Genomic DNA, 12,799 nt, shown 5'->3' on the forward strand with positions numbered 1-12,799 from the left:
TATATATTATACTGTAATAGTACCATTCCGTTATGATGTCTTATTTTAAGTCGTAAACTTCAATTTAAGAATATAGCATTTGAATAAAATTGTTGTTAATATTGATTTTAATAATTTAAAGACTACATCAGAGTATAACTGATTTTTTTAATGTTAAATACTTAAATTGAAATTTGCCCTATACGATCAAGTAACGTAGCATTGCAACAATAATATTAATACTACACCTGTCATTATACTATTTACTCAATAATTAAATTATGGGCTTTTAAACAAGTTAAACCAACCAAACTGAGATTAGAAGTGACATTTATACGAGGCAAACAAACAACTTCCAAGTTTCCAACATTTGAGGAACTCAACTCAAACCAAAAAAAGATTTGTGATGTAATGAGGCAAGTGAAGCAAATTCATGGTTACACTCTAAGAAATGGCATAGACCAGACCAAAATCCTTATTGAGAAGCTACTTGAAATCCCAAACCTTCACTATGCACACAAGGTGTTGCACCATTCCCCAAAGCCAACCCTTTTCCTCTACAACAAGCTCATTCAAGCCTACTCCTCCCACCCTCAACACCAACACCAATGTTTCTCCCTTTACTCCCAAATGCTCCTTCATAGCTTCCTACCAAACCAACACACTTTCAACTTTCTCTTCTCTGCATGCACCTCCCTTTCTTCCCCATCCCTTGGCCAAATGCTCCATACCCATTTCATCAAATCAGGCTTTGAACCTGACCTCTTTGCAGCCACTGCTTTGCTTGACATGTATACAAAAGTTGGTACTTTGGAGCTGGCACGCAAACTGTTTGATCAAATGCCTGTGAGAGGGGTGCCCACGTGGAATGCTATGATGGCTGGGCATGCAAGATTTGGTGATATGGATGTAGCTTTGGAATTGTTTAGATTGATGCCTTCTAGGAATGTGGTGTCATGGACCACCATGATATCAGGTTACTCGCGGAGCAAAAAGTACGGGGAGGCTTTGGGGTTGTTCCTGAGGATGGAGCAGGAGAAAGGGATGATGCCCAATGCAGTAACCTTGGCAAGCATTTTTCCAGCTTTTGCAAATCTTGGAGCACTGGAGATTGGGCAGAGGGTTGAAGCATACGCAAGGAAGAATGGGTTCTTTAAGAATTTATATGTGAGCAATGCTGTGTTGGAGATGTATGCAAAATGTGGTAAGATTGATGTTGCTTGGAAGGTGTTCAATGAGATTGGCAGCTTGAGAAACTTGTGCTCTTGGAATTCAATGATCATGGGTTTGGCTGTCCATGGAGAATGTTGCAAGACCCTTAAGCTTTATGATCAAATGCTGGTAAGCAGTTTGGTTGGCCTTGTTCTTAATTTCCTCTGGTTAAATTATTGATCCGGTCCTTTTAGTTGTCTCCATTTTATGTTTAGTCCCCCCTATACAAGAAAACTGTAAGTTTTAGTTCTTACACATGCATAAAAAGTTGAGTTTTGATCCCAATTGATAATACAAAAGAAAACATTTTGCTGGTATAAGACCGCTGCAAAATTTTTCTAGCGATGATAAACCATTACAAAAACTGTGTAGGGACTAAAACTTATCATTTTCTTGTAAAGGGAATAAAACTTAAAATGAGTACAACTATAGGAACTAAGTAAATAGTTTAACCATTTCCTCCACAGATTTCATAATAGACCCTTTTAAACCATGGTCCATGAAGCAGTGATTTTGAACCTTGAGAAGTTGTAAATGATACTAACCATGTGCGCATGCACTGATGGTGCCAGGGAGAAGGAACTTCACCTGATGATGTGACATTTGTGGGGCTCCTCTTGGCATGTACTCATGGAGGCATGGTTGAAAAAGGCAGGCATATCTTCAAGTCAATGACCACATCCTTCAACATTATTCCCAAACTAGAACACTATGGATGCATGGTTGATCTCCTAGGCCGTGCCGGGCAATTGAGAGAAGCTTATGAGGTAATACAAAGAATGCCCATGAAACCAGACTCAGTGATATGGGGAGCTCTATTGGGAGCTTGCAGCTTCCATGATAATGTTGAGCTGGCTGAGATTGCAGCCGAGTCTCTATTTGCACTTGAGCCTTGGAATCCAGGAAACTATGTCATTCTTTCCAACATTTATGCATCAGCTGGCCAATGGGATGGAGTTGCAAAGCTCAGGAAAGTGATGAAGGGAAGCAAAATTACAAAGTCAGCTGGACATAGTTTCATTGAAGAGGGAGGCCAACTGCATAAGTTCATTGTGGAAGATAGATCACATCCTGAAAGCAACGAAATTTTTGCCTTGCTTGATGGAGTTTATGAAATGATAAAGCTTAATAGAAGTGCATTTGAATGTCATTTGGATCTTGATTTGAGCAACTATTCATAGGGATTAAGATTAATCATAGTGGATACCCCAAACTTGTAACCTTGAAATTTTCCTCCATTCCCATTTTGGCCAAGCAAATGTGTTGGCATTTACTCAGTTTTTAATAATCACAGATTCAATGGTCAAAAATAAAATAAGAATAAAGTATCAAATTAATCCTTAAATTACATTTGCTAGTCATTTTAGTCCCTAGAATCACGAAAAAGGAAAATTTAGTCATTGAAATTAGCAACTATCAGTCATTTTTTTAAAAACACTTTTTTTAAAAAAAAATTCAAAACTTGATATTTTTTTTGAGAAATTAACTGGTAAATAGCATAAAATAATTTTAGAAAACAGTTTTAAAACTAAAAGGTGAAAAGAGAATCAAACAAGCCATAGGTTTTTTTCTCTCATAATTATAGGAATTAAATGGACTGGTGCTTATAATTTTAGAGATTAATTTAATGTATTACTACTGAATAAAAATATCCATTTTTTGCACACTAAGTCTAACAGCCTATCAAGCTTCATGAAATATATATTATGAAAGAGTTTAAAGGAAGATTCATAATTCGAAAAACCAATCGTAATTTCTTTGCCTCTCTCTGCAAGATAACTATCTTTTGAATAAAATGAAATCGCTCAATATCATTATTATCAAGACTTTGTAATCAACTTCACAAATGGCCAATGCCACTTCTTTTTAGTTGGTGACGATGACGGGTTCTGGCTGGGAAAAGTCACCATCAATATTTTAAAAAAAAATTGTAGAAAGCCTTTTTTTTTCGACTTGCATTCCCCTATCTAACGACAAAAAAAAATGCATTTTCATCAATACTTGCAGGTAATATGCTAAGCCTAAAACTTTATATATATATATATATATATATATATATATATATATATATATATATATATATATATATTTGAAGTTTAGTACACCAAAATATAAACAGAACTTCCTCTTTCTTTGTTCCTTTGACTCAACATTTAGATTTTTCTCAAAGGAAAAAAGTAAAAGAGAGCAATTGAACAAAATGTTCATAAAAGATATACTTACTGTAATAATCATAAAAAGTGACAAATTTCTTGCCATAAATTAATGAGCTGTAGTTTTCCTAAAGGCTAGAGAAAAGAATATATCAAAGAATTTGGCTTGATACTTTATCATCCTATCTCCATCTTTTATTGCTTCCTATAGTGGCCATGTGCCTGAGACTTCATGCTTCTTTCTCCTTAGTCAACAACCTTCTATGACTCCTCACCACTAACTTTAGAATCTCATCAATAAGAATAACAGGTGCTGATATCAAAAGTACCATAAACCACTCGTTCAAACTAAGTGGAATAACACCAAACACTTCTGCAAGGAATGGGGTGTAGAGTATGAGGCAATGTAGTCCTAATGATATTGACATAGCCACCAAAAGCCAAGGGTTCCTCCAAGGTGGTAGTTTCCTCAAGCTATTCTCTTCTGAGAGGGCATTCAAAGAGTTAAACATCTCAATTGCCACCAAGACTGAGAGAGAGAGGGTCATGGCCTTTACTTTGCCAACTGAGAAATAATCACATGGATTTGAAAATGTGATCAATCTACCCCCAGCAACCTCAAATGGAGCAATGGTGAAATTAGACCATGAGGGACACTCCCCCCAGTTGCGAAGCTGGGACAATTCTATGATTGTGTGACCATCACTCACAAGGTTGATGCCAAGAAAAGATGCTTGAGTGTACCACAAGACAAAAATGCCAACTGTGGCTAGTCCCACATAGGAACCAATTACCTGTCATGAGCATTAGTTTCGTTACCATGTGATAAATACAAGAGTAAAAAATTGCGTATGAACGTACATTGAACATTTTACACTCTCACCTAATAATTACAAACTAACATATATGGTTAGTTTGTTGACTTTGACAATAATTACCTTAAAAATCATACATATCATAATTTTTTTATTAGTTGACACTTGACAGTAAAAAAACTTTTACACTGATATTGTATAGAATTTATAAAAACTGTTTTTTTCACCAAAAAAGAAGATTAGAATTTATAAATGAACAAAACTTAGATGCAATTCCTTAAATACTTTTCATATTTTTCCTCAATCATAACTGGAGTTTCACTTCAATAATTCTCGTAATAAAAATTTGCATTAAAAGTTAACATAGGTTAAAGAAATGAAACTCGAATTTCAATTGGAGAACAGATTTGAAACTCAAATTCCACGAAAAAATTGTAAGGAATTGCATCTAAGTTTTGTCCACAATGAGAATGCTTTAGCATAGACATGCAAAGTTGTGCATTAAATTGAGAAGAGACTTGGGCAAAACGTACCAGATAACGGAAAAGAACCCAAGAACTTATTAGAGGATCATCATTTCTGCGAGGTGGTTTCTGCATGATATCAATATCAGCAGGGTTAAAACCAAGAGCTGTTGCAGGTGGACCATCAGTCACCAAATTCACCCACAGAAGTTGCACTGGAATCATGCATTCTGGGATCCCCAGAGCAGCAGTCAAGAATATGGATATTACTTCCCCAACATTGGATGATATCATGTACCTGAAGAAGATTGAGTAAATGTGAAGGATTGGTGTAGATAAATCATATTCAAAATGAAATACCAAGAGACATAACATACCTGATAAATGACTTCATGTTATTATAAATAGAGCGACCCTCAGCAACAGCTGAAACTATGGTACTAAAATTGTCATCTGCAAGCACCATATCTGAAGCTTCTTTTGCAACCTGTTGTGTTTTAGTAGACAAGGTTATTGAACTTCCAATCAGAATGCTAAGAAGTCCAAGTAGACCCATATCAGGTCTCAATTTATTTTTAGTCAATATACAATTCACACTTTATGGTGATGTTTCTGAAGAAAAGAAATAGGAAAAACTTAGATACTGTTCCTTAAGGTTCTTTAGTGTTGCTTTTCGATCAGAATTGGAATTTCACCTTGATAATTTATGTTGGCATTTAGTACAAACCTTTGTTAAACTGATTACTAAGATGAAACTCCAATTCTGATTGGAAAACAGCACCAATAGTATCTAAAGAACATTTGTACATGGAAATATACATCTCAACTTATTATGACAATACTAACATAAATACAATGCCACAAGAGAAAAAAAGAAGAAAGAAATGGAAGGGTCATGATATGAGTATGACATTGACATAAAACAAAGTTAGTTGCACCCCACTATAGCAAAAGTTATGTCACCTCTGTCCCAGTGATGCCCATAGCAATCCCTATGTCGGCAAGCTTAAGAGCAGGTGCATCATTTACACCATCTCCAGTCATTGCAACAATCTCTCCCATTTCCTTCAGTAGTCTAACAATTTCTTGCTTGTGTCTAGGCTCAGCTCGAGAGAAAACCTTGCCTCCAGGTCTCAACAATATTTTAACTTGTTCTGAAGGAGAAAATGAGATGAATTCCTTACCAGTCAAACTTTGCCCTGTGAGATCCTCATCTTTAGAGAACAATTTGATTTCCCTACAAATAGCCTCTGCTGTTGACTTATTATCTCCAGTTATCACCATAACTCTAATGCCAGCTTCCTTACAATCCTCAATTGCTTTGTGAACTTCCTCACGAGGAGGGTCCTGATCAAGACAAATACACAATTATTATGAACTAAATGAATGTCCTCAAAAAGTTGCATCACAAAAGAGTGATCATTGATTGATTCATTGATCCATAAGTAATGGCACAAACTTACTCTTAAACCAATAATGCCAACAAAAACTAGATCACTTTCAATGGATGAGTAGTGTGTTGGATCAAGCAATTTCTTGTGTGCAGGATGAGTGTCAGCATAATAGTCTGAAAATTCTCCTAAGTCGTCGTTATATGCGAAACCCAAGCAACGCAATCCCTTTGAACTCATCTCCTGGAGTCTTTGAAGAAGTAGTTCCCTGCATTGATCATCTATTGGAACCACAGATCCATCAGCAAGTTGCACATGTGAACTACGCTCCAGTAAACTCTCAACAGCACCCTGAGATTCAATTACTTTTGAACTTAAAAAAAGCAGCACTAGATGAAACCAGGCATAGAAAAAAGTCCCAGTTTGTGAATAGGGAATATCAAAACAACTCTCAATTTTTACTCAAGGAGACATTTTACTATTAACGCCAGATAAAGATAATCTTTCTTGTTCTAGCTATTGAAACATACCCCACAAGTTAAGAATTAATGAGACACAAATCAAAGGCCATAATGTTAGTGAGAACTGAAAAATGTGAGTTCAAGAATTAAAAAACGAAAAATAATACATAATAACATCACGCAAAGAAAGTAGTAATCATTAAAAAAAAATGTTATGACACGAGACAAAATAGTCACTGTCAAAATTTGAATCATAAGAACTCAATAATCTGGCTCAGCATCACAAACCCCTTTTGGCCCCTTGCTGCCCAACTTGAATCATATTCAAACCACGTTAACCTTTCCATTTCTACTTCGCCTGTCATTTCTACTTGTTTAAGTAAATTTCACTGAAAGCAAAGTAGAAAACATACTAAAATCCTGAAAGATCTTTAGGGAATGTCTTTTAACTATGTAGCAGAATATCATTTCTTCTTTCAAATGATAATAAATGGTTTTATATAAGGTCCAATTGTAAATACGTATTTTAAGTATGCTACTTTCTGTGCATAGTAATACGCTTCAGTTCAAACAACCGTTGATCATTTCTTTTCTGATAAAAGCCATGGTGGTGATAAAGCATCAGATCAAGTCACCTTGACAAGAAGCCGATTTTGACCATTTGGTTCACGAACAATGACACTCATCGACTTCCGAATTCGATCAAACTCCAAAGTAGCTACCTTTTTGGATCTTTTATTCCACCACTCACAGCATCCTGTACAGCAAAGTTTAAACAATACTTTGTTACTCCTAGCACTATAGCACTTATGACATAAAGTTCAAGTCCATCTGCTAACCTAACTTCACCACAGTGTTGCCATTCATCATGTTGTTTGCAGCAAGTTCTGTATTATCGCGAATTTTGTTCCTTGACTTTGCATCTGGAACTCCCATTTTTTCAACCAAAACTTTGAGAGCAGCTTCAGTAGGCAAACCTGTGGCTCTAAAAAGGCGACCGTCGAAGTAAATCCCGGCATCATTACAAACAGCACATATTTCAGCCATGACTTGCAAATTGACATCCATGTTATAGCAACCCCAATCAACAATGCCCCCATCCTTAGGATCATAAGTTGTGCCTTCAACACCAATGAGTCTAGAAGCAGTGGTTTTCCCTCCCAAAGTAAAGAACTCTGTCACAGCCATCTGATTTGTTGTCAAAGTGCCAGTTTTGTCTGAACATATCACAGTGGTACATCCCAAAGTTTCCACACTTGGAAGCTTTCTCACAATTGCATTCTTTTGAGCCATTTTCCGTGTACCGAGTGCTAAACAAGTTGTGATAACAGCAGGAAGGCCTTCAGGGATAGCAGCAACAGCAAGGGCAACAGCAATTTTGAAATAGTAGGTACACTTTTGGAATGAAAATTTGATGTTTGAGGGCCATCCATCCACAACATCCCAAGAAATGAAATTCTTGTAATTAATAACCCAAACAATGAGACAAACTAGCCCAATTGCAGTGGTAAGCCTGTTACCAAACTCATCCAGCTTCTTCTTCAAAGGGGTGTCACTCTCCTCCTGAGAAGCCTCATGTATCTGCTTCTGTATCTTTCCAATTTCAGTGTCCATTCCTGTGGTGATAACAATGCAAACACAACTCCCATTGACAACAGTGGTGCCTGCAAACACCATGTTCTCTTTAGCCTGCAACTCACAGTCATCCAAGAAAACAGGATTTGTTCCCTTGAGAACCGGCATTGCTTCTCCGGTTAAAGAACTTTGCTCAACCCTCAATATCGAGGTTTTCAAAGCCGCAACTCTCATGTCAGCGGGGGCCTTATCTCCAACATGCAGCTCCACGATATCACCAGGAACAAGCTCTCTTGCAGGCAAATCAGGCACAAAATAGCCATCCCTTAACACTTTTCCGGACTCACATTGCAACTCTTTGAGAGCTTCAAGGGCCTTCTCTGCATTGTTCTCTTGCCAAACCCCAACAATTGCATTAAGAACCAGAATCAAAATTATCACGAGCGGCTCCACATATGCCTCGAATCCGGACTCCTCCGAGTCACTTCCGTGAAAGTAAGCCAAGAGAAATGATATGAAGGCTGCAGCCAAAAGTATCTTCACCAGCATGTCATCAAATTGTTCCAACACAAGTTCCCACAAGGGTTTTCCCTTCTCCTTTGCTAACTCATTCCAACCATACTTTTCGAGCCGCTTCTGAACCTCATAAGTACTCAGACCCTTGTCCAGTTTCACACCGTACTCTTTCAAACACTGTTCAACGGACCAGGACCATGCAGGGAATGGTTTTTCCTCCATTGAAACCTTCATGTATGTGCTTCTCCAAATTCACCACTGAAAATTATACATTAAATAAATGTCATAACAACCAGAAGAAGAAAAAAAGCCTTATCCCACATGCTGTTAAAATTCACATACATCAAAGCACTCCCTAAACAGATCATAAACACTAGAAAATAATCTCAACCGTGTTATCTTGGACATAAAAACAAGAAAAAGAGAGAGAAAAAAAAAAGTATTTCCTGTTTTTCAGGAAGTAAACTGACAAAGACACAAAGTGATTGCAGAAGACAAATTTTTATATTATGGTACATGAAAAACATCTTGTGAGAACATCAAATGGAGACAAATTGCGTACCTTATCCCTCTCTCTCACACACACAAACAGCATAAAGTGCATGGTGAAGTCAAGATATTTGGTTAAGTTACAAAGATGGAAATAAACAGAATTTGTACCATTAGAAGAAGCAGAAAACGTTGAATTGTTTTAGCTTGGAAACCAAGCAAAGCTATGGCCTGGAATTTTCCAAAGATGCTGTGAGGGTGGAAAATGAAATCCTTTCGCCCAAGAAATAGAAGTTGTGAAGACTGAGGACTAATCACTGGTCAATTGGTATTGTCTTTGAACACAACTTTGGATAAATCTTCTTGTGTTGTGGGGTTAGGAAACTCCTTCATCTCTGAAAGAGAATTTCAGAATCTGATGCCTTTAAAATTCTTCTTCTTCTTTTTCAGTATAAATTATTATAACCAGTGCTCAAGTCCAGTCAGTTATACTTTAGAATTTTCTAAAGGGGTGCGTGAGACGTGAGTTGGAATGAACTGCACACCCCCACTTTCTGCTTTTGACTTTGCTTAAAACCATTTATTAACTGCAACGTTACACTTACACATTTGAAATTTGTTTGTCTTAATTTCATATCATATTCTGCTTTAAATGCATTTATTATACTTTTATTATTTTTAATACATTTACTATCATGGATAAACTCTTCTTTCAGGTATTCGTGACTGAACTAAATACTATGTAACAGTTATTAGACATTTGTGTGGTCAGTTTTATTAATTACTAATTATCTATTCAATTTCTATTCAATTATTTTAGTAAAATCTTTTATTTTAATAGTATTTTTTTTATTCATAAGATTTGAATAATTTGAAACTTTGTTTAAGGAGATGAGTCCAGTTTCACTAGGACATCAAAGATGATTATTTAAGTTGAAATAATTTGAGGTAAATATAAAAATTGACTTAATTAAAAAATTACATAAATGAAAATAATTTTAAAACCTATTTGAAAATTCTCAAATAATTGAGTAACCTCCTGAATAATTTATTATACTTGGATGCAATATTTCTTATAATACTAGCGAACGGCTAATTTGTTGCTTAAGGATTCGTCCAAGATATGACAAATGAGAATAGTGATTAAAAATGAAATTGATATTAATAGTTAAAGGATCTGCGAACAAAAACTATGATTAAAAAATTGTAAAGAACAATAATTCAAGGTAAGAAAAGGGTGACAGAAAGGTTGGTGAACGCGGTGTCTGCAGGTAGTGGGAGTACACAACAACATTATCAATCTGAAAATGGTAATGCTTGTTTTCTAGTTCTATTTTATCATTTTTATGTTGGGGATTGACTTTTAAAATTTATAATAAATAATAAATTTAGCTGACTTGTTAAAAAGGAGTTTTTGTTTGAGTCATCGTAACCCAATGAGATCCCTTAAATTGAAAAAATGTACGTATTTTTAATAAAATAAAATCATTTATAACAACTTTTGACCAAAAAGATACTATTAAATAACTTCAAGAAATTAATTGAAATGCACCAATAATGTAAAGATAATTTATATTATCTATGATTACTATATATATATATTTGTTAATATTGTTTATTTTATAACAATTATTTTAAAAATTATGTGTAAGATAATTTTTAATTAACTGATCATATAAATTTTTTTATGCTAGCAATATGTAAAAACTAAACTAAAATTTAATTCTTCTATGTTTTTTTAATTATGTGCGCATGAGTACTTGGTATAAAAATATTAAGTACACATTATTTTTAAATTACTTAGAAATAAATATTAAATAAAATGTGTGTTTTAAAGGTCAGTTTTATAAGTTAAAGTTATTATTAAAAATTATTATGAAAATACATTGATAATATTAAATGTTATATTTTTCTCTAATTTTTTCACTTTATTTTCCTATCATATACTCATAAAAATTTAATATTCATTTATTTATTTGCAAACTTTTCATTTTAACATTGCCGTGGCACGTACTGAACCAAATGCAAGTTGGACCAATATCATTTTCTAAACAGAGATTAACTAAAAAAAACTAAAAGAGTAGTACAGAGTAAGTTTTGACTGAAACAGGTTTCTTGTGAATTTGACGAAAATAATTTCGTATTAAGCGGCATTTCTCCTTTTATTTTCACTCTTGCGTTCAGCATGATGTTCCTTAATTCTTGTTATAAAAATGTATTACTATTAAATTTATTTAATCACATAACAAAAGCATATGAAAATTAAAATCAATAACAAATTCATTATCCTGGCAATTGGGAACACAGCATGAAACTTGAATAAATTAAAAACTCTTTTTATATGATGGTATGATTATCTCTTACACTTTAAAGACACGAGTGCTAGCCTGTTAGGCTATGTGTTAATGTCACAATTATGACATCCGGTGCATTTGCAACAACCGAGCTAATTTCTTTATTTTTTTTTTAGCTGTTCTTGTACGATCTCTTAAAAATTATATAATTTTAAATTAAATCACAAAATTAAATATTAACACAAACTAAGTGAAGAACACCAAAATAGCTAAAAAAAATGACAGGAAAAAAGCCAATTTCTTACAACAACGAGTGTGTAATTATAATTAGCAATAGCTTTATAAGACCGAAGTTCAATGGGGAAAAAGATGGTTTGTTAATTAACCCTTAAAAAGTATGCAAACACCAAACTATGTTTTATACGGCAAAGGACTTTTGATTTGCATGTTATCATTCTCATTCAAAATACCCAGACATTGTCCTTCTCCTTTGTTTATTAAACCTGAACCAACCTGGTAATACCCACTTCTTTTTCTTTACTCTCTCTCTTCTTTTTAACCTTTTTTTTTTTTTACTCTCTATATATTTTTTTCCTTAAACATTTGATTATACCAAACCCAGGTAGTGAGATGTATTTAATTTTGTCGAGTATAAACTTTTTTCTACCGTGGAAGCTTCGATGTAATTTTCTCTTTCCTTTTCTATCCATGATGTCTATTTCGTGCTTTGTGCTTCGCATATACGAAGCTGACCAACTACACTTTGCTCCGTCAAGTTGTATTCTTAACGTTTCAAATTAAAATAGCTTACATCTGACTTTTATCAAGGATAACCAAAACGCATACGCCACAATGTCAATATGTCATCTTCCAAAAAGTTTAAAATATTTTGTGACTGTAGAGTACATAGGTTAACAATTAATGAAGTGTTCGTCATAAAGTGGGTTTTGTTCGGAAAAGAGATTAAACGGAAGAGTAAAAAGACTTAATGATGCTTGTTATGACTAAATAATAATAATCAAAGTTTAATTATTTTGCGGGTTTCATACTTTTATCAAATTTTTAGTTAAATCCTTGAACTTTTTTTAATTGTGTCAGCAAATTTACATGAATGAGTTAATTTTATAAAAAAATTATAAGAATAAATAGATTTTGAAAATACTAGAGACAATGAGTAAGTCGTGTTTTAAAGGACTTCATATAAAGAAGTCATATTTTAAAATAATTGTGTTATTCCTATAATTTTTTTAAAAAATTTAACCTATTCACATAAATTTACCAATTCTCATTTCTTCAAATTGTCATTATGAGAAACTACTCGCATATATCTAATTAAAAGTGTAAAGAGTGGATTAATATTTACGGAGTGTATTATAAGTACAATTGAATTAATTGTGAGAAATTTTTATAAAGTTTTAACATTTTCAAGTCAATCCAACCTAACTACTCT

At 34.1% G+C, this 12,799-nt stretch overlaps 2 protein-coding genes across 3 annotated transcripts; one reads left to right on the top strand and one right to left on the bottom strand.

Moving 5' to 3' along the window:
- The first annotated feature begins 298 nt into the window (after positions 1-298).
- On the top strand, positions 299-2,464 carry LOC114390163 (pentatricopeptide repeat-containing protein At5g08510-like). Its single transcript, XM_028350865.1, has 2 exons — positions 299-1,320; positions 1,764-2,464. Exons 1-2 carry the CDS (start codon positions 391-393, stop codon positions 2,370-2,372), a joined length of 1,539 nt encoding a protein of 512 aa, XP_028206666.1. The 5' UTR covers positions 299-390; the 3' UTR covers positions 2,373-2,464.
- An 839-nt stretch (positions 2,465-3,303) lies between these two features.
- LOC114390666 (calcium-transporting ATPase, endoplasmic reticulum-type-like) lies at positions 3,304-9,581 on the bottom strand. Of its 2 annotated transcripts, none has more exons than XM_028351487.1 (8): positions 9,227-9,581; positions 7,315-8,824; positions 7,111-7,232; positions 6,087-6,365; positions 5,587-5,970; positions 5,001-5,110; positions 4,693-4,921; positions 3,304-4,138 (listed from the first exon to the last, which is right to left on the bottom strand). In XM_028351487.1, exons 2-8 carry the CDS (start codon positions 8,798-8,800, stop codon positions 3,575-3,577), a joined length of 3,174 nt encoding a protein of 1,057 aa, XP_028207288.1. In that variant the 5' UTR covers positions 8,801-8,824; positions 9,227-9,581; the 3' UTR covers positions 3,304-3,574. The 2 variants fall into 2 exon arrangements, with proteins under 2 accessions (XP_028207288.1, XP_028207289.1); XM_028351488.1 differs by having other exon boundaries at positions 9,129-9,240.
- Between the last annotated feature and the right edge of the window lie 3,218 nt (positions 9,582-12,799).

This window comes from Glycine soja, chromosome 16, assembly GCF_004193775.1.
Source record: "Glycine soja cultivar W05 chromosome 16, ASM419377v2, whole genome shotgun sequence".
NCBI lineage: Eukaryota > Viridiplantae > Streptophyta > Magnoliopsida > Fabales > Fabaceae > Glycine > Glycine soja.